Source organism: Peromyscus leucopus, chromosome 6 (genome assembly GCF_004664715.2).
Source record: "Peromyscus leucopus breed LL Stock chromosome 6, UCI_PerLeu_2.1, whole genome shotgun sequence".
Lineage (NCBI taxonomy): Eukaryota > Metazoa > Chordata > Mammalia > Rodentia > Cricetidae > Peromyscus > Peromyscus leucopus.
Window position 1 is genome coordinate 17,491,815 of NC_051068.1, and position 21,745 is coordinate 17,513,559.

Genomic DNA, 21,745 nt, shown 5'->3' on the forward strand with positions numbered 1-21,745 from the left:
TGCCTTTCAGGAGGCAACAAATCATAACATCCCTCCTCAGGTGGACCTCCTGTCCCTGCTGGTCGTCCCAGCCAGGGTAGGATCTGCCAAATGGCTCCACTCTGCATACTCTCTGGCCATTGCCTGGACTCTCTCAGGCTTCTCAAGTGTAAGAGTGGGGAGAGAATAACTCAGAGATCATGCCAGATTAAGTCATAGATGTGAGTAGGTGATGAAACTCTGTTATGTAGGCACAGGGAATAGTGGAGAAAGAGCCCAACCATTGTTCCATGTTAGCGAGATATTGGAGGGAGAAGGGACCTGAACCCAGAAGACACCTTTGACTCTAACCACCTCCTGGAAGGGAGGGAGGTGAGCAAGGTTCTGTTGGGATCCTGTGTGGGAGGCCCCTGGAGAGGTGGACTACTGTGTCACCAGTGACCAGGAAGAGAAGAGTCTAGGTGCTAGTGTGAAGGCTGGCACATAGGGAGGTTTTGGTCAGAGGGTAGAGATACTGGTGATGGAAGAGGAGAAGGAGTCAGGGGCAGGGAGTAGGTGAGGCCTTGGGTTTCTGTGTAGAAACTGGAAGTGGTGAATAAAGGGGTTTAGGGCTGCCAGTGGGGACAGGGTGTGTTGAGTGGACAAAGTAAGAGAAAAGTCATAGGAGTGGAGGACAGGGCTGGCAGAGGCCAACGAGATTCAGGAGGCTCAGTTAGGGCTGAAGGCTCAGGGTCAGTCCCTCCAAATGAAAACACAACTGAGGCTCCTTGACCCTGGCCAGCAGAACCTAAGCCATGGAGCACTGGCTTCAGAGGAAGGGACCAGGATGTAAATGCCAGAATCCATGTACCTAAGGGAGCATAGCTCACTTGCAAGTACAAAATAGAAAATTTGCAAAAAAAGTTCTAAATCATGAAGGATGTTCAAGTCAAGGGTGCCATCTGGTGGTGAGAGACCTAGGTCTCAGCAGAATTGCAGGCATAGCAGAAAGGCCTGAGCAGGAAGGCCAAACTCCTGACTTCCTGATGGCCTCTGACCTTTTGCCGTAGTTACAGAGAGAGTAATGAACTCTTCACCCCACACGGAAGGTCCAATCAGAGGCAGTGACTGCCTGCCTCTAACTTTTTGCCCTATATAACACCAACCCCATAGAAAGGGCCAATCAGAACAAATCACCCCACAGGGAAGGGCCTACCAGGAGCCAGGAATACCTCACCCCATTGTGGAGGGGCAGTCAGAAGCAGATAGACAACTCCAGGTGCTGAAGCTACAATGTTGCAATTCTCTAGACCTAAGAGAGCCAATCAGCACAGTCCAGGTACCCCTAACCAGGTCTTGAGCCAATCCCAGGTCTGTAAATGGGCAGTTTTGGAATTCCCCAAGGCACTCCCTCCCCCCACCATCCAGCCACTGTAAAAACCCTTGCACCATGGGGCTTGAGGTCTCTCTCCAGCTCTGCTGCTGCATCAGTTGGACAGAGGTCTGAGTTAACTCATATTAAAGACTCTTTGTTTTTGTGTCAGATTCAATCTCTTGGTGATCTTTTGGGGATCTGGACTTTGGGCACAACAGTGGCCTCTTGGACTCATCCAAGGTATACTGTAGCCACATCACAGAAACAAGAGAATCCAGTGGCTTCAGAATATAGCCTGGGAAAGTTCCAATTTGGACAAATATCACAGCAGACACCCTTAGAGTGACTGAGGTTTGCGTTTTAAATTGGAGTCATGCATCTCCCAAAGCTACCCCATTCTTGAAAGCTACAGTATGAACCCAAGGTTAGCTCAGAGCATCCTCTGTAGTACCCTGAGGTCAGATTAATAGGTGGAGAAGACTTAGGGAGGAGGCATCACTCACGCCACCAAGACCCTTCTGAAGAAGTCTGCCTTTGTTCTAATGTGGGCTTTTTTTGGTATAGCTGCAATCTTGTCATAAAAACACCAAATAGGCACCAGAAGCCTGCATCTAGCCAGAAAGGACAGCTTACCAGTAGATCTGATCAGGTAGAAAGCCAGGGATGAACAAAGGAGAGGAGGATTGGCCCTGGAACCCAGCCTGCCTAGCATGGGGTAACTTCACCTGTAGTCTTCCACACCAGTTGAATGGCTTATCTGCCTACTGCTGCAAGAAGTCTACTTGAGCCAAATTAAAAAGTAAAAGGCAGGTTCATTTTAGGAGTTGGTCACTCCTGAGCAAGTTCACAGTAGGAGGTCCATGAAGCTGCCTGGCTGGACACTGTTGAGAACTCTCATAGGAAGAGTGGGAGGCAGTGATGTGATTGTTAAGGGATTGAAGTATTGGCTGGGTCTGTGGTCTGAGAGGTGTATCCTGGGTCCATTGGTCCCTTTGGAATCTGGAACTAAGTGTCTACTTCGTCCATTGTTTAGCATAGTAGAATATTATTTTAAGGTGTGTTACTTTTGTTTATGTTGCATTTGTTTAAGTCTGTAAAGCTGTGTTACTGTGCCTGTCTAAAACACCTGATGGTCTAGTAAAGAGCTTAATAGCCAATAGCAAGGCAAGAAAGAGGATAGGTGGGGCTGTCAGGCAGGGAGTAGAAAGAGAAGGAGAAATCTGAGGGGGAAAAAAGAAGTAGCTAGAGAAGGAAGAGGACTCCAGGGCCCAGCCACCCAGCTACACATCAAGCCAGGAGTAAGAAAAGCAAAAACCCAGAGGCAAAAAACATATGGGATAATTTAAAGATAAGAAAAATTGGCAAGAAACTAAGCCAAGCTAAGGCTGGGGCATTTATAATTAAGAATAAGCCTCCCAGATGCAGAGATCCACAGCCAGGCACCAGGCTGAGCTCCGGGAATCCAATCGATGAGAGAGAGGAGGTATTCTGCAGGTAGGGGACATCAAGATCATGATGGGAAGATGTGCAGAGATGTCTGTCCACACTAGTGGAAGCCCATGAACTGTAGACTAATGGCTGTGGAGACCCCATGGGACTGGACTAGGCCATCTGGATACAGAAGACAGTTGTTTGGCTCGAACTGTTTGGGGGGCACCCAGGCAGTGGGATTGCGATCTGTCCCTGGTGCCTGGGCAGGCTTTTGGGAATCCGGTGCCTGTGGTATGACACCTTACACAGCCTTGGTGCAGTGGGAAGTGGCTTGGACCTGCCTAGCCTCAGTGTGCCTGGCTCTGCTGACTCTCCATGGGAAACCTTGATTTGGGGGATGTGGGGATGTGGAGTGGCTTGGGAGAGAGGGCTGGGGGGTGGGAGGAGGGAGGAGGTGGAATCTTTGGGTGGTATGTAGAGTAGAAAATTTCTTATTAAAGAAAAATGAAAAAAAAAAAAGAATAAGCCTCCATGTGTGATTTATTTGGGAGCTGGGTGGTGGGCCCCCCAAAAGAGAAACCCAACGATTTTTTTGGCAAACCAACAATATTTTGGCATTCCAACGTGGGCCTTATTTCCATAGGGACTAAGAAAGCTTTGGGGGAAAAAAAGAGCAGATATGTCACCTTCAATAGTTTCTGTGGGAGAGTGAGGCCTTGAGCACTTAGTACATTTAAGCAGAAACAAAAAACTAAGTAAAAAACGCCTGCTGCTGTGCAAGTATAGGTATTTTAGAGCTCTAGGAAGGTTTAATGGAGTTCTTGGTCATGCACCTCTGGATGGGCCCTAAGCTTTGGGCCTGGCTTTCATGCCTAAGAAGTGGGCAGAGCCAGCTGCCAAAACTGCAGTCAGAAGTCCGTGCTGCTTAGCAGCTAATAGATTTGTATTGGTCTAGCTTCTGAATTTGGTATATTCTGAAGTCAACCTTTGTAAAAAAAAAAAAAAATTAGTGAAAGTCTCTTTTGGGCCCTGTATAACTTTAGTAAATAACTCAGATCTCCTTCTGATTTCTTCAATTCTGTTCCAAGCATTCTAAGAAGTTACATGGCATATACCCAGGGTGTGTCTACGCCATAGGCATTATTTTCTCTTCTATACATGCCAAACCAAAGTGGCTTTTCAAAGAAAATGGTGAAACACTAATTTTATATTTGTATATTTGTCACCACTAATGTGAACATCTATCAGAATATAAAATTAACATTTAGCCCATGATAGAAAATAAACCACTCTGTACCATTCTAAATGGGAACTATGAGATGTTGCCAATGCAAATGTTAATTTGCAAATGGGAACAGTGGTTCATGCCTGTAACTGCAGCCACTTAGGAAGCTGGGCCGAGTACATCATCTGTGAAGCAGGGGTGAATTCTAGACAGTGTCCTGCAAACAAAGAATCTTGCCTCATTGTACGGTGACTCTCCTATCCAATACCAGAGTCAATAAAAAATATATATTAGATGAAACCAAGGAAGTAAATTATGAAACAGACTTTAGATTATAATGAAATATAAACCCAAAATTCATCATGTTTTCCCTTAATTGGACACCTAAGGTAGAATTTTATGAATACTTATTTTATCATACATATTTGGCTATGTAAAATAAGCTGTTCTGAGCTCTGAGTTATAATTGGCAAATATTATAATCTCTCAGATACTTGTCACTTATAAGCAAAAGGAAGCCTTAATTTTGTTGATGACAAATTCCTTTGGCCAGGCATGGTGGCCCATGTGTATAAAAAGAACAACTGGTAGTCCAGAAATGGGACTACCAGCTGAAATGGGAGAATCCCAGCAACTTTCACACCAGTCTCGATTCTAGCCACAGAGTGCAAACCAGGTAGCCTCTACTCCTTCATCCTACCTGCACTACCGGCTGGTTCTGTTTTATCCTGACAGCTTATTGAATTTGAGGAGACATCGAGGTCACTGGACAGGGAGAAACAAAGAGGAAATAAAGACAGCTGAAGGACATTGGAAGGGAGAGTTGAAAGCTCTGTGTGACCCAGAGAGCAGGGAGATGTCCAGCCCATGGAGTCTTGAGCCAATGATGCTTTCACACTACCAGCCCCTCAGCTACACAAACCTGGCTCCAAGCCTCAGTGTCTGTTCTAGGTAAACAGGGACTGCTTGCCATCATGTGAGCTAGGACACATCACTTTAATTGGACCTGCAACACTCTCCCCTAGCACTGTGACTAGGCCTCTAAGATGTGAGTGGGAAAGAGGCAGATGAACAACCACCCTAGATAATGGGGTATTTATGTCCTTCCCAAGCCCCATGCACATACAATGAGATAACATGCCCCTACTTGGTACAAATGCTGTTGATGTGGATTACAAGAGGAGTATTAGCTTGGAATTCAAGTGGGACATTCCAGGAGTCCTAAACTGGTTTCGTAGGCTGCAGACAAGATAATGCCCCTGATGAGGGGACAGAAGACAGCCTGAGGCCCAGAGTAACACATGCTGATGCCATATTCCCTGAAGTTCTGTAGCTTCTGGGAAGACTAAGGACATTGACCTGGGCCAATTCCAGTCTCCCTTAACTTTGTGGGTTTCCTACCAGACCCCAATGACCACTCTCAACTTGGATGACTTCGAAACCTGAAACTCCTACCTCAACTTTCAGAGTGGTATTATTGTCTTATGCCACAATGCCTGGCTCACGTGGCTGCTTTTCAACTTCATTTAGTGAGTCATTAAAATAAGGGTTTGAGGACAATGATCAGTTAGACTTAACTATATTCAAAACCACTTATTTCTGTGAGCCTGAGTTTCAATATCTATAGAATAAGGACAGAACTCCGTTCAGGTCCTTTGATGCATTATAACAGACTCAATGATAAAGAAAGACAGTACTGCTTACAATTGGAAGACAAGGGACTGTAAGACAGGAGGGCTGATGGGACCCTTCTTCTTTTACAGGAGTTAGGACCAGAGCCTGTGTCCTACCTACACTTAATCAGCCAGGCTCAGTTACTTGTCCTCAATAAGTGAATTAAAAGAGCCAAATTAGTTTATTGTGATGTGCTATAATACAGGTGCTCTGCAGACAAGGTGGATAAATCTCTCTGATGTTTTGGAAAAGCCTAGTCTATTGAGTTTCAGGCCAGCAAGGGAGTAATAGTGAGACTATTCTTAAAAAAATTTAAAAGAGAATGAAAGAAAAAATTCATTATAAAAATCAAAAACATGATGTGTTCAATGTGATTAAATTGGAATAAGGATGAAAATAGAAGTTAACTCTTCTTGCCATCCAAGTAACTAAGCTACCCAAGCCATATAATGAATTTCTACCCATCGCCTAAACCCTCCCCCATTCTCTGCTCCTCTGTCTCTTGCAAAGTATTGGTTCAGGTAGGATGCATATAATTCGTCAGCAGAAACATTCTCCTTGGCAGGACTATTTATTCCCAGAATGTGATTGCAAGGGAAATTAGAATTTCATTCAATCTACTGTTTGCCTAATTGTTAGCCAAAGAGAGAGACATCCGTGTCTCTTTAGAATGTCTGTACTCCTGTCAGGTAGTCAGGTGAGAGGAATGACGACGGAGTGGGGACCATTGTGTGGAAGCATGCACGGTACTGTCACTGGCAGCTACGCTGTAGTTGCCAAGAGCAATGAAAGAGTTGAAAGCTGAAGGTGGCTAACCCACCACAGCTGGGTAGATACAGAGAGCACAGGAGGAGCCAGCTTGTCCTTGGGTACACCCTAATGATTGCCCTCTGGTCATTTGATCCTCTGGTTCTCACATCTAGAATCCATCCCTAACAGTTCATCCATATCCCACATCTCTTTGTAAGTGCCTGATTGCCCCAACCTTAGAGTGACTTCTGTTTAAGTCTCAGGATCTCCTGATCATCTGGAGTCACCATCACTAATGGACACTAACTGAAGCTTTTGAAGGCATTAAGGAAGCAGAATATGATGCCATTCAGACAAGTTGGTCTTCATGCCCCCAAGTTCCTTTTCTCTCCTTACAGGAGGCATAAACTCCAGCAGGGTACAGCTGACCTGTGTCCTTGTGGGCTCCCATGGCTGCCTATTTACCACATTTCAGATGAACTCAAGTCTTGTTGCTTTGGTCAAGCAGTCAGTCACTTTTTAATAACTTGTCTTGACAGTGTCTATCCTGATAAATTTTTGTACTCTTCCCGCATTTTGTGTAGATTTGTGTTTTAACATTTCATTTTTAACTCTTGGGGGAGGCCCACCACCAGCTGCCAAGTAAATCACACACAGAGGCTTATTCTTAACTATGAATGTATGGCATTAGCTTGGCTTACTTTCTAGCCAGCGTTGCTTCACTTAAGGTTATTCCTCCCTCCTTTTTGCTTCTGGGCTTTTCCCATTTTCTTACTTCTGTAAGCCATGGCTTTCCATGTAGCTGGATGGCTGTTCCCTGGAGTCCTCCTCCTTCTCTGGCTCCTTGAACTCTCCTCTCAGATTTCTCCCCGGATATATTATCTGCCTGCTAGACACACCTATCTTTTCTGCTGCCTTGCTAATTGGCCATTCAGCTCTTTATTAAACCATCAGTTATTTTAGATAGGCACAGTAACACAGCTTCAGAGTTAACCACATAGAACATAAACAAAAGTAACACAACTTAAAATAGTAATATTCTACTAAAGATTTTGGTTTGAAAACATTTTAAGCACAAAAGTCTTAGTTAGTTTCTGATGCTATCAATCTTTTATTTCTTCTGAATCATCAGGGCTGAGGTAAAGATGAGCGTAGGATCAGCCATTCTCACTTTACTACTATTAATGTCATCTTCATGGGACTGCGTAGGTGGATCAACAACTAAGAGCAATGGTTGCTCATCCAAAGGGCCTGCCTGTGATTCCCAGGAGCCAAAGGACAGCTCACAATTCTCTGTAACTTCAAACATGGAGGATTTGCCACCATCTTCTGGTCTCCATTGTACCTGACATGCATTTGATATATATATATATATAAAAGGCTTTTACACCTAAATTAAATTGTTTTTTAAATAATATATACATGAAGAAAACCTTTTAAGTGATCTGGGATCCCAAATATATCTGCCTTTTCACTATTTGCATATCTGGTGCCCAGGAGGCAGATGAGGCATCAGATGTCCTGAAATTGGAATTACAGGTACTTCTGTGCTGATATAGGTGCTAGGAATACTACTGAACTCTGGAGTACTCCATTACTCCTATCACTAGAATGTGATAAAACTCTCCACTAGATGGTTGTCAAAGGATTCCAGTTATAATATATTAGAAAAATATTCATAATTTTAGATATGCTTTTCCTTTTTGGAATCTGTTAAGGATGTCCTGGGACTCATTATGAGAACAAACTTGACCTCAGAGAGATTGTTCTGCCATTTTCTCAAAAGTGCTGGGATTATAGCATGCACCTCTAAGCCCAGCTGAGATGTTTTTAAATTGACTCAGATATGTTCTCAATAATTTTTTTAATATTTAATTTTATACACATAAAAATGCTCAACTATGTTTGTGTTTTTACCTGTAGCATGTTGTGTATATGGCAATGAGAGGACATTGTACTCAAAGGTGTCTATTATCTACTTATCTTGTGTGAATTTTAGAGATAAAATCCATAGTGTTGTTTGCTGCAAGTGACCTCAATGGCACTTACTAGGGTTTAAAATTATTCATGTATGTGCCTGTGTGGGTGTGTGCATATGCCACAGGACAAATGAAGGAATAGGAAAAAAATATCTTGGGATATTATGTGTTTAAGTAGTATTATTTGTTTAAACAAAAACTAGCTTTACCAAGTGACATAATTGGCATTCATTTGTGGTTCTGAGAAAGTGTTATGAAAGTATTTAGTCCTCAGAATAATCCAACACATTACAAAGGAAGTGAGAGCTGTATATCATTTTCATTTGCAAATTAGATTTATTATTCAGATGGTGCTGTTTTCCATTATCTTTGGATGAAAGTATGTTTACAACATGAAAAGAAGACAATATTTTAGCTGTATAACACTTCAACTAATCTCATTTGAGAATCAGTGATATCTCAGTGGGAATGGTCTGTGGTGTATGACACTGGCAAACTCATCACCATATGAATAAGGAAAAAAAAAGGAGACTGCAAATTTTTCTTCAGACTACACATATGTGTCATGGCTCAAAAAACCATAATCATCTTTCTCTCTCTCTCTCTCTCTCTCTCTCTCTCTCTCTCTCTCTCTCACACACACACACACACACACACACACACACACACACACACACAATTTTTTTCAGTACATTATTTGGCATCTCTGGATAATTTCCTTAGAACACAGTAGTTATAGAGGAAGTCTCAAATGGATAACTAATGGGGGCATGAAGACACTTGGAATGTCAAATAATGTATACATATCCATAGTACATGAAATTACGTTGTGAAGTACAGTTGATTGCTGATTATGCTACATTATTACATTTCTACCACATATATGAATATACAGCTTTGGATATATATGAAGTATTTAATGTTTCTTATACTTTTATTTAAACATAACATTAATGTTAAAACATGGTAACAGAACAGCATACATTGGGGTATATCATCTATTGTTGTACTTGTACTCAGCAGAGTGACACAAGTATCATGAGTTCAAATGTATCCCTGACTAATTACTGACAATGAAGCCAGGCTGATAATAAACATCAAGGGAATTTATGAAAATATGAAAAACAGAACTTACCACCCTTTCACAAGCACTCTCACTTGAAAAGGATGATCACAAACTTCCAGATATTTAAATAAACAATGGACCACTTAGATGATTCTATACATTGCAATAGAAAAATACCCATTACTAAGTGAAAGCACAACAGAAGATGAACAGAAGTCAAAGAAAGAATAAAAAGACAAAAATATAAACTTCACTAAATGGATTTGCCACATTTATAGCACACTTTAGTACATAACTCAAATGTTGCAAAAATAGAAACAATGCAGTGATCTCCACAATCTGTCTTGAGTGAACATGTTAAATACTATGTGCTTCCTTCAAGGAATGATGAAAAAGAAATGAAACAAGATTGTTTTCTTGAAATTGAAGAAAACTGTGATGTCAAGTTTCTATCAAATCATTTACCTGAGTAGGGTTTTTCTCTTGTAGGAATTATTTCCTATTTCCTGACATCAACATGAAATATAAAGGCTTTTAAATATCTACAGGCTGAGAGACATGACCAAGTAGTTATAAGAAGCTCATTCCCAGGAAAAAGGTCAGGTTTTTAACAACTTTCTGTAATTCCAGCTAAAAGGAGAGCCAAGGGTATACATTTTTGGGGAATCACCATGCACACAGTAAAGACACATTGAGATCACACAATTAAAACAAATTTTTAACAATGAGATTTTCACTCAAGAATGTTTTTCTCTCTTAAGGATTTATTCCTATAACCCAGGTGTTGAAGTATCAAAAGGCTCACTTACAGAGTTTTCTTCATCATGAACTGACTTATGTAACAGAAAGCAAGCAGAACAAGCATGGAGGCTTGCAGTTAGAGAAATCATTCCTGCTCAGTTGGTGGTATCATTTGGAAAGATCTGGATAATGCATGCCCTGCTGGAAGAAATAAGTGTGAGCATGAGAATTCACATCCACACCATTTCCAGTTTTAGTTTCACCTTCATGTTGTAGGTGGAAGATGACAGTTCTTAGCATTCTGCTGCAGCTGCCGTGTTTGAAACTTGTTGCCATGCCACTTTCATTGTGATTCTATACCCTTCTGGACCCAACGGCCAACTCTTTCATGAGTAGACTTAGATATCACGTTTTATCACAGCAATAGACAAGGAAATACTACTACACATGCATTAAGTGTTACACCTGGATGCCTTATTGCATGTAATTGAACTGTGGAATAGAAAATGAAAACCTTATCATTTAAATTCACAGGTCTTTTGTCCACATGAAAGATTTTACCAAACCCTTTATGGCCAGATTTCCTTCAGTATTAATTTTGTCAGGCCCTCAAAGACTATTGTAAAATGCAAAGGCTTTAAGAGACTAATTATACACTACAAGTCTTACTCTTGTATAAAGACTACATGAAGTGCAAAACTTTACCACACTCAGTACATTTATAGGGTTTCTCTGCAGTATTTTCTCATGATTTTAGACTGCTGATTCACGCAAAGGCTTTACCACATTGATGACATTCATAGGGTTTTTCTCCAGTATGTGTTCTTCTATGTGTTCAGAGATTACTTGTGTCTTATAAGCACTTTACCACAACTACATTCAAAGGGATTCTATTTAGAATGTGTTCTTTTATGTATTCGGAGACTACTCGGACATGCAAAGGCTTTACCACATTGATTACAATTAAGGGGTCTCTCCCCAGAATGTGTTTTTTTATGTATTTGGAGACTACTGGCACAGGCAAAGGCTTTCCCAGATTGATTACATTCATAGGGTTTCTCTCCTGTATGGGTTCTTTCATGTCTTTGGAGATGACTGTGTAGTAAAAAGACTTTATCACATACATTACATTTGTAGGGTTTCTCTCCAGTATGTGTTCTTTCATGTGTTCGCAGACTACTAGAACATGAAAAGGCTTTACCACATTGATTACATTCATAGGGTTTCTCTCCAGTATGTGTTCTTTCATGAATTTTGAGATGACCATGTCGTGAAAAGTCTTTATTACATTGATTACATTTGTAGGGTTTCTCTCCAGTATGTGTTCTTTCATGTATTTGGAGATGACCTTTTTGTGAAAAGTCCTTACCACATTGATTACATTTGTAGGGTTTTTCTCCATTATGTGTTCTTTTATGTACTTGGAGATTACTGTGTCGTGAAAAGACTTTATCACATTGACTACATTTGTAGGGTTTCTCTCCAGAATGTGTTCTTTTATGTACTTGGAGATAACTTTGTCGGGAAAAGACTTTATCACATTGATTGCATTTGTAGGGTTTCTCTCCAGAATGTGTACTTTTATGCACTTGGAGATAACTTTGTCGGGAAAAGGCTTTGTCACACTGATTACATTTGTAGGGTTTCTCTCCAGTATGTGTTCTTTTATGTATTTTGAGACGACTGACTCGCGAAAAGGCTTTATCACATTGATTACATTTGTAGGGCTTCTCTCCAGCATGTGTTCCTTTATGCATTTGGAGATTAGTGGGTCCTGAAAAGACTTTATCACATTGATTACATTTGTAGGGTTTCTCTTCAGTATGTGTTCTTTTGTGCACTTGGAGATTAGTGGGTTGTGAAAAGGCTTTATCACATTGATTGCATTTGTAGGGTTTCTCTCTAGTATGTGTTCTTTTATGATTTTGGAGATGACTGTGTCGTGAAAATGCTTTACAACACTGACTACATTTGTATGGCTTCTCACCAGTATGTGTTCTTTTATGTGCTCTGAGATTAAAGGCGTATGTAAAGGCTTTATCACATTGATTGCATTTGTAGGGTTTCTCTCCAGTATGTGTTCTTTCATGCCTTCGGAGAAGAGAGAGTAGTGAAAAGGCTTTATCACATTGATTACATTTGTAGGGTTTCTCTCCTTTATGTGTTCTTTCATGTACTCTGAGATCATTGGCATATGCAAAGGCTTTATTACATTGATTATATTTGTAGGGTTTCTCTCCCGTATGTATTCTTTCATGTATTTGGAGATGACTGTGTTGTGAAAAGGCTTTACCACATTCTTTGCATTCATAGGGTTTCTCTCCAGAATGTATCCTTTTATGGGTGTGAAGATTACTGAGTCCTGAAAAGGCTTTATCACATTGATTACATTTGTAGGGTTTCTCTCCAGTATGTGTTCTTCTATGTATTTGGAGACTATTGTGTTGTGAAAAGGCTTTCTCACATTGATTACATTTGTAGGGTTTTTCTCCAGAATGTGTTCTTCTATGTATTTGGAGACTATTGTGTTGTGAAAAGGCTTTCTTACATTGATTACATTTGTAGGGTTTTTCTCCAGAATGTGTTCTTCTATGTATTTGGAGATGACTGTGTTGTGAAAAGGCTTTCTCACATTGATTACATTTGTAGTGTTTCTCTCTTGAATGTGATCTTTTATGCATTTGAAGATTACTGTGTCCTGAAAAGCTTTATCACATTGATTGCATTTGTAGGGTTTCTCTCCAGAATGTGTTCTTTCATGTCTTTGGAGACTATTGTGTTGTGAAAAGGCTTTATCACATTGATTGCATTTGTAGGGTTTCTCTCTAGTATGTGTTCTTTTATGTCTTTGGAGATGACTGACTCGTGAAAACGCTTTATCACATTGATTGCATTTGTAGGGTTTCTCTCCAGTATGTGTTCTTTTATGTATTTGGAGATGACTGACTCGTGAAAACGCTTTATCACATTGATTACATTTGTAGGGCTTTTCCCCAGAATGTGTTCTTTTATGTACTTGGAGATTAAAGTTTTGTAAAAAACCTTTACCACATTGATTACACTTATAGGGTTTCTCTCCAGTATGTGTTCTTTTATGTCTTTGGAGATGGCAGACACGTGAAAAGGCTTTATCACATTGATTACATTTGTAGGGTTTCTCTACAGTATGTGTTCTTTCATGACTTTGGAGAAGAGTACATAGTAAAAAGGCTTTACCACATTGATTACATTTGTAGGGTTTCTCCCCAGCATGTATTCTTTTATGTATTTGAAGTGTAATCTGTATTGAAAAGTCTTTATCACATTGATCACACTTGTAGGCCTTCTCTCTGTTATGTGTTCTCTCTTGTACTTGCAGATTATTGGCATATTCTAAGGCTTTACAACATCTATTACATTCATAGGGTTTCTCTCCACTATGTATTCCTTTATGCCTTTGAAGACTAATGAGACATGTACTCACTTCACCACATTGATTACATTTATATGGTTTCTCTCCAGTATGTGTTCTTTTATGTATTCGAAGATGACCATCACTGGTGAAGGCATTATTGCACTGATTACTTTCATTGGTTTTCTTTCCAATATGTTTTCCTTTACGTATTCTGAGACTAGTGTTGTGTGCAAAGCCTTCACCATACTGAGTACAAATATAGGGTTTCTCTCCATTATGAATACTTTCATTCTTCTGAAGATGACTGTGATATGAAGATGGTTTTGCACAATGAGTATGTTTGGAGGGCTTCTCTCCTCTATGACATTTTTTGTACCTGTAATGATAATTGGCACATGTAAAAGCTTTCTCAGATTTATTACACTGATGAATATTTTCTCTTTATAAATTCATTTTATAATTTAGTCTAATTTTTAAGACAGATAAGATCATAAAGTTTATACTCATAGTGTTCCCCTTCATTTAGGGATGTTTGGTGTTTGAATGTATTTGTAATGGTAAAAGCCTTTATTACAGGGATCACATTTGTAACTTTTATTTTCTATGAGATTCTTCACATATTTGAAGAGAACTGAAGAACGCAGAGCTTTGACATACTTATTACAACCATATATTTTCCATTGTGTGACTCTATTTGCAAAGTGAACTAGGACAACCATATTTATACATATCAATACTCATAGGGCTTTTCTGCAGCATGAGTTTGTTGATGTATTCCCAATGAAGAAGGAAAACCAATTAATTTAAAACTTGTATCGCATTCAAAAATTCTACTCAAATGGGGGAATACTACATGTCTTCTAATTTTGCTATGTGAGAGAGTTACGTTGTTTCTTTCCATATCTCTATGCTCTATGGTTTGTATCCAGAGTGACATACGATACACTGATAAACTAACAAGAAAAAATGTCTCCACTGCATTCACACAGGTTGACTTTCTGTTCTTCATAGATATGTGGTATAGCAATTAAGGTTTTTCCACAACTTTCTTGGCTGTCATAGAACTTAGAAGTCTATGTCCCTAAACTTAGAAGTATAAGAGTAACACTATCTCACTCTGAACTGCATGCTTATTAGAAGGTTTTTGTGATATAATTACCACATATTCATCATGTATACCTTTTTCAATATCTAAATGGCATGATATTAAACAGACTGGCTGTTCTGCAGCATAGCTATCATGAAGGTGTAATTCAAAGGGGGACATCAATTAAAGCACTGTGTTCCCTGTGCTCTTTCTTAGAGCAATGCCTTGCAAGCACATGTCAGCTACCTGACATTGAGGCATTTGGTTTTGTGAGAATTAAGAATCATCAGTACACTTTAAAATGTGCTCATTTGCACTCTTGCTTTCATTTAAAACTTCTAGGACACATTAAAATTTCTCCATAGGTACATTCATATCAGTTTGCACATGAAAATTACCTTCCATGTCTTCCAGAACATTGACAATGTTCTTCAATATTATGGTCTTCCCAACTGTAGCCTAAAATACAATACCAGTAAATGTATGATATATTATCGGAAATTGTGGAATATTTAGGTTACTATCCTCAGTGAAAGTTAGAACCATGCCATATTTATTCACCTCACTCTTCTTCTTTCTCAGTTGAAATTACGAAACTATATCAATGACTAAGGAACCATTCTCCCATTATTTTAAAATGTGATGGAAAATTCAGTCTTACCTATAGCAGTGAGGTTCCTGTATATCTCTTGCATCACATCTTTGTAGAGATTCTTCTGGGAGTGATCCAACAGAGTCCACTCCTCCCAAGTGAAGTCGATATGCACATCATCATAGGTCACTGAAGTCTAAAATAATCCCACACATGTGTACAACAGAGAGTGTGATACTGAGAACATACTAATGTACATTTCTTAGACAATATATTCATATAATTTGGGGGGCTCCACACAGTTATTCCATGACACGAAAGTTCTAATCATCAACTCATTTTAAAAAACAAAAACTGAACAATGAAATTCACCTCTGTCGTTTCTGTACCCTTTGTCTAGGATATAGCCTTCCAAGACAAATGCCTATTAAGAGACATAAAGAGAGAGGCAAGCAAACACATCAAAGTACACAGAGAAATTGAATGAACAATTATTAACTACAAAAAAGATGGGCACGCTGTGTGTATTGGTTTATGCCTTTAATTGCAGCAGTCACGAGGCAAAGGCAGGTGAATTGAATTGAGTTGCATGACATCCTGGCCTATACAGTGAATTTCAGGATAGATAGAGTTAAATATTAGCAAGACCCTGTCTCATCTATAAAAATAAATTGATCAAAAAAGGTAGAAAGAATTCACAGGTGTTTATCAAAGTTCCTACAAAGAATTATGCAAACATTCTAGTTCTGTTTTCATCTTCCAGAAACCAGTTTAAACTGGTTTAAAAAATAAGATTTTTCTAAAAGAGAATGCATGCTTAAAGTTACAAATGAGCAGATGAAAATGTTAGCAATGTAAATATTGATCAAAATACACAACATAGGACAGTAGAGATGGCTCAGCATTTAAGAGCTCTTGCTGCTGTTGCAGACAGTTGGGCTCAACTGCCAATACTTACATGAGGGCTTACAAAACTAGCCATTACAACTTCAGGGTTGTGAAACTACCTTGATCAGTCTGAGGAGCAGGCACACAAGGCAAAAGATGTATATTCACTCAAAAGAATTCCAAACAATTAGAGTAGGTAGGAAGAATGTCACACACCTGCAATAGAATGCCTCAGAAGGCTCAGGTAGTTTTAATGTCAGAATTACTGCCATCCTGGGAAAGGGAATAGTACACTCTGCCAGATTTCAAAATTGACGATTGGCTGAAGTTCAGCAAAACAGCATAAGCTTGACTTGTACAAAAACATACATTACAGGCCCATCAGATAATAGTATAAAGAAACCCAGGCATGATGGGCCACATTTATTCACAAGACATAGCAGCCAGAATAATTTGGATCTCTGAGTTTAGGCCAGCCTGGTCTACAGAACTACTTTCAGAATAGCCAGAGCTACACAGATAAATCTTATCTTACAAAACAAATATAAACACCAAGATTGAAAAAAAAACTCAGGTTACAAAATGGCTTAGCACTGAATAGTAATTGCTTCAACTGTATCATATGGGATTTAGTGATACTACCTATAATCTTGGTGAAGTCATGACAGGCAGACACAAAGAACATGAGCACCAGACAAGGGCTGTGGAATGCTCAGGTGATTGGGCTGTACCAGTACCTATGCTTGAGCCCATCTGTGCTGGCTGGGAAGGTGTTTGTGTGATTATGCTGTGGTGTGTGTCTGGTGGCTTGATCATCATGGGGGTTGTTGCTGGAGTTGAGGGTACAGCTGCATAGGAAATAGGCTAAAGAAACTCAAATCCCTTCACCAATGTGGAACTTCATCCTGAAACTCCTCCTACTAAACGTTGCACAAGCACCCAAAACAAAGCCACCAAGGAGAGACAAGTATTCAAACATATCATCCTAAGTCAGATGATTTTCACTCAGTTGAATACATTATGACCCAGGTCACTATATGCTTAGGGTCATGCCATGATCAAAACTTCAATGATCCTCATAGTCTTTAAAAGCATCTACCATTTCAAATGTTCAATGTCTCTTTGGACACTCAAGGTGATTGCTTGCCTCTGACATCTTGTAAAATCAGAAAACAAGTTAAATATGAATGTAAAACAGCTTGACCACATAGCTGTTATGATAGGCCTAGAGGCCCCCACAGAGCTTTTATAAGAGGCTTACTGGCAGGCAAGAATCAGATCCAGGAAAGCCTTGAGATGACACCACAAAGGGATCCACCCAGAGATAGGCCAGGGACGGGCAAGTACCTAACATCCCAAACATCCCAACCTTCAGATATGATAGCCAGAAGTCCTTGACCCTAGCACACACCCATTTCCTCTTCTTAGCAAGATAGCCCTAGACAAATGTCAGCCCATCAGGATCCTGAAACCTGGAAATCCCCTCACTCCAACCACAGTTATGATAAAAATTCTACCATGTCTGGGCTCAGGGACTCTCTGCTCTCACCGCTGCATTAGACAGAAAAACCAAGCTTGTAACTTGAAAATAAAGTCTCTTTGCTTTTACATAAAAGATTTGGTCTCTGTGGTGGGCTTTTGGAGGTCCCCATGAACTGGCCAGAACATTTGGGAGCTCATCTGGCATCTGCCAAGCCCACAGGGAGCGCTGCCCTTAGAGCCTGAGGCTGCCTGGTACATTTTCTGTGTGTCTCTGGTGTGTGTTTACTTTTGTGTTTTCTGTGTTTACTTGTGTTTACTTTCCTTTGGATATCCTTTTGTAAGTAAGCCCAAAATTTGTAAATGCCTGCAAATAGTGCCATAGGCTGGGGAACTGACATCCTTGATTAATTTGGATTTGATTTGGAAGGGGGCAGCACCTCAGTTTTGTCTTCAGGAGCCAGGAGTTCTGGTTGTTTTGTTTGCAGTCCTGTGTGTGCTATAATTCCATTTGTTCTCTTTCTGACTTATGAGACTGACGTAATGGGACAGACTAAGAGTACTCCTACTCCCTAACCTTGATTCCTGACAATTTTCAGGGCTTTAGAAATAGGGCAAAGAGAGAAAGAGTGGAAACTATTAAAAAAGGTAAACTTACCATCTTTTGTGAGACCAAATGGCTGACATTTGGAATGGGGTGGCCAATAGAGGGAACCTTTGACTCATACATCATTTGTAGGACAGAAGACTGGAGTTTTGGCAAACCTGAACACCAGACCAAATTCCTAACACAGTCACCTGGGAGGAGGTTGTAGCACATCCTCGCCCTTGGTTAAAACCTGTCATCTCCACCGGACGGATGAACAAAACTGACCTCGCCTTAAAGGAAGACAAAGGGTGAGAGGACCATAAGCACTTTTTGCCCCTGTGTTGCAAGGGGGTACAGAGAATTAACTCTTTTTCCCCTCCCCCTTATGAGCCACCTCTTCCAAGTGGTCAGGTGGCCAGCGCAGCCCAGTGGGATGCAAGGAATGCTGGGTGTCCACCATTTACCAGGGGGTGAGCCCAATGAGAATTACTCCAGGTGCCTCTGTCACTCTCCCTTTGAGAGTGGTAAGCCCATTGGATGGTGAGGGCAATGAACGGATGCAGTATTGGCCTTTCACCATGACTGATTTTTATAACTGAAAACAAACAAACAAAAAACCAAAACTCGAGTTTTTCAGACAATCTATGGGCTCTTATTAACCTCCAAAATTCGGTTATAGTTACTCACCAGCCCACTTGGAAAGACTGTCAACAGCTTTTACAGATTCTGTTTACGATATAAGAAAAAAAGAATTCTGACAGAAGCCCAGAAATTGGTTCTGGGACCTGATGGAAAACCGACTGTCAACCCTGCCTTAATAGACCCAAGGCTTCCCTCAGGCCCATCCTAATTGGAATTTCAACTTGACACATGTAAGGAGAGGTAAAGAGAGGCTCCGGGTCTACTGCCAGGTTCTACTGAGGGGGCTCTGTGTAGTCGAGCATTGGCCCACCAATTTGGGCAAAGTCAGTAGTGTACAATGGGAAAAGACAGAGTCTCTATCAGCCTTCTTAGATTGGATTATTGAGGCCTTTAGGGCAGAATCCCTTATGGATACTGAAAGACCCTAGCCCTTCAGGCTTACACCCCCAAGCCTCAGGAAAAGAGAAACTTCAAGCACCAGGAAATGAGAAACTAAAAATCTAGTTCCAAGGGCAACCTGACTTAGCCATTGTTCAATCTCCCCTGCAACCATATAACAATGTAAAAAAGATTTCTGTTAAGAGATGTGCTCGACTGGGACTGGGATAGTTGCAGGTGTTCCAGGAAGGACCACTGTGACCTTTGTGTAAACTCCACTCCTGCCTTGATACCCCCCCTTGAGGTTTCAGGAAGAAAGTACCTGTTGACAAAACTGTACCCCTTCTGTGATCACTCTGTACCCAGACCATGATCTTGTGAAATGAAACTGTATGGAAATTGTAATCTTGTGGGGTTTGTGGGTTTTTCCTTTATAAGCCCTTATGGGGCTACAGTAAGATGTGGCTCTTGCTCTTAGGAGCAGGGATTGCCCTTCTATATAGATGCTTAATAAATTCCTCCTGCTATTGCATCAACTGGACTAGAGTCTGGGTTCTTGGGGCGCCCACTTGAGACCCTAAACTTTGGGGTCCAACAGATACTGAGGCCCAGGAAAATAGATCATCTATGGTCATGGCCTTTGTTAATCAGGCCACACCTGACATTAGACACAAGTTACAAAAGATAGATGGGCTTGCAGAAAAGAGTATCCAGGAGCTGTGACCTGTAGCTTAGAAAGCGTACAACAACCAAGAAACCCCAAAAGAGATACGGATGAGGGTCATGGTGTCAGAGAAGTCAAAGCAGACTCAAAATATGGTGAGAATCCTCCTAGCAGCTACTGCATGCAGGAGATCCAGGTGAAAGGAAGGTGCCAATTGAGATGCCTCACCAGAAGCCAAGAAAATGACCTCCACTGAAGGGAGTATCACAGGGTGCCAAAAGACCAGTGTGCTTTTCAAGGAAGTGGGACACTGGGCTAAAGAATGCCCTAAAAACTCCAAGTGCAAGGATTATGATCCTGGACATGTACTGGTTGCAGAATCAGGTAACTTCAGTGATAAGGGGAGTCTCAGTTTGGATCCCCTCCCTGAGCCCAGGGTAACACTCAGAGTGGATGGCAAACTTACAGATTCCATAGTAGACACTGGAGCTCAACATTTGATCTTAATCAAACCCCAAGGAAACCTTTCTCAGGAAAAGTCTGCAGTCCAGGGAGCCACAGGTATGAGACAATATTCATGGACTACCTCAATAACAGTGGATCTCAGAATGGGCTGGGTATCCCACTCATTTCTGGTCATACCTAACTGTCCTTGTCTCTTTTCAAGAAGAGACTTACTAAAGTTGAGGCTCCGATCACTTTCAATAAGAATGAAGTCTCAATTAGAAATCAGAAGGAACAGACAACTAAAATTCTCACCCTTCAGCTTGAGGACAAATATAGATTATATCAGGATCTGCCACCTGCCCCTGAGGACATGACTACATGGCTAGTCAATTATCCAGAGGCATTCACAGAGACTGGGGGTCGGGGATGGGCTTGGCAAAACATTGAGCCCCAATACTAACCGAGCTGAAGACGGATGCCCTCCCCACCCAGGTGCAGAAACACCCCATGTCCCAGGAGGTGAAGGAGGGAGGGAATCACCCCTCACATCAGGCACTTCATGGAACTAGGAATTCTGGTTCCTTGCCACTCACCTGGAATACTCCCCTGCACCCCATTAAAAATCCAAACTCAAGTGATTACCAGCCTGTGCAGGATCTTGGGGAGATCAAACTCAGGGTTATGGATGTCCACCACACTGTCCTGAAATCATACACCCTTGAACTCACTTCCTCCCACATGGGCCTGGTAAACAGTATTTGACCTTAAAGATGCTTTCTTCAGCCTGCCCTTAGTGCAAAGAGCCGGTCCTTGTTGTACAACCCTGGGAAGGGATACAATGGACAGTTGACTTAGACCAGGCTGCACCAAGGGTTCAAGAACTCCCCAATCATCTTTGATGAGGACCTCAAGGAATACTGGAGGGGACATCCACAGGTCACTCTCCTGCAGTATGTGGATGATCCTCTGATAGCAGCTGACAAAGAAGAAGATTTTAAGGTAAGCACTGACAATTTGCTTACTGCCTTTGGAAGTCTGGGGATCAAGCATCAGCTAAAAAGTCCCAGACCTAAAAAAAAAAAAAAGTCCCAGATCTACCCACCAAAAGTGACGTATCTAGGATATGTCCTTGAAGGGGGTCAGCATTGGCTCTTTGAAGCCCACAAAGAGACTGTGCTCAAAACACCTGCCCCCACCTCCAGGAGGGAGATTAGAGACTTCCTTAGGTCAGCCAGCTTCTGCTGTCTCTGGATCCCCAGTTTTGCTGAACTGGCTAAACCACAGTATGAAGCAACAAAAAAATGCCATCCCTTTCAATACACTGAAGCTGATGAACAGGCTTTCAATAAGATAAAAAAGGCCCTCCTCTCAGCACCTGCATTTGGA

The 21,745-nt window shown here is 41.0% G+C and overlaps 2 protein-coding genes across 2 annotated transcripts in view; both read right to left on the reverse strand.

The window, feature by feature from the left end:
• Positions 1 to 8,713: 8,713 nt before the first annotated feature.
• LOC114688800 (zinc finger protein 845-like) lies at positions 8,714 to 12,932 on the reverse strand. Its single transcript, XM_028863311.2, has one exon. The coding sequence runs from the start codon at positions 12,878 to 12,880 to the stop codon at positions 11,090 to 11,092; it is 1,791 nt and encodes a 596-aa protein (XP_028719144.2). The 5' UTR covers positions 12,881 to 12,932; the 3' UTR covers positions 8,714 to 11,089.
• Positions 12,933 to 15,074: 2,142 nt separating this feature from the next.
• LOC114688801 (zinc finger protein 431-like) overlaps positions 15,075 to 21,745 on the reverse strand; it is a 42,529-nt gene continuing 35,858 nt past the window's right edge. The window contains exons 2-3 of the mRNA XM_028863314.2: positions 15,342 to 15,468; positions 15,075 to 15,139 (exon numbers count right to left, since the gene is read on the reverse strand). Coding sequence (XP_028719147.1) covers positions 15,075 to 15,139; positions 15,342 to 15,468 — 192 coding nt within the window. The remainder of the gene's footprint in view (positions 15,140 to 15,341; positions 15,469 to 21,745) is intronic.

Coding starts and splice junctions, on each gene's coding strand:
- LOC114688800 (XM_028863311.2), bottom strand. CDS start 12,880: ATGCATAAAAGATCACATTCAAGAGAGAAACACTACAAATGTAATCAA.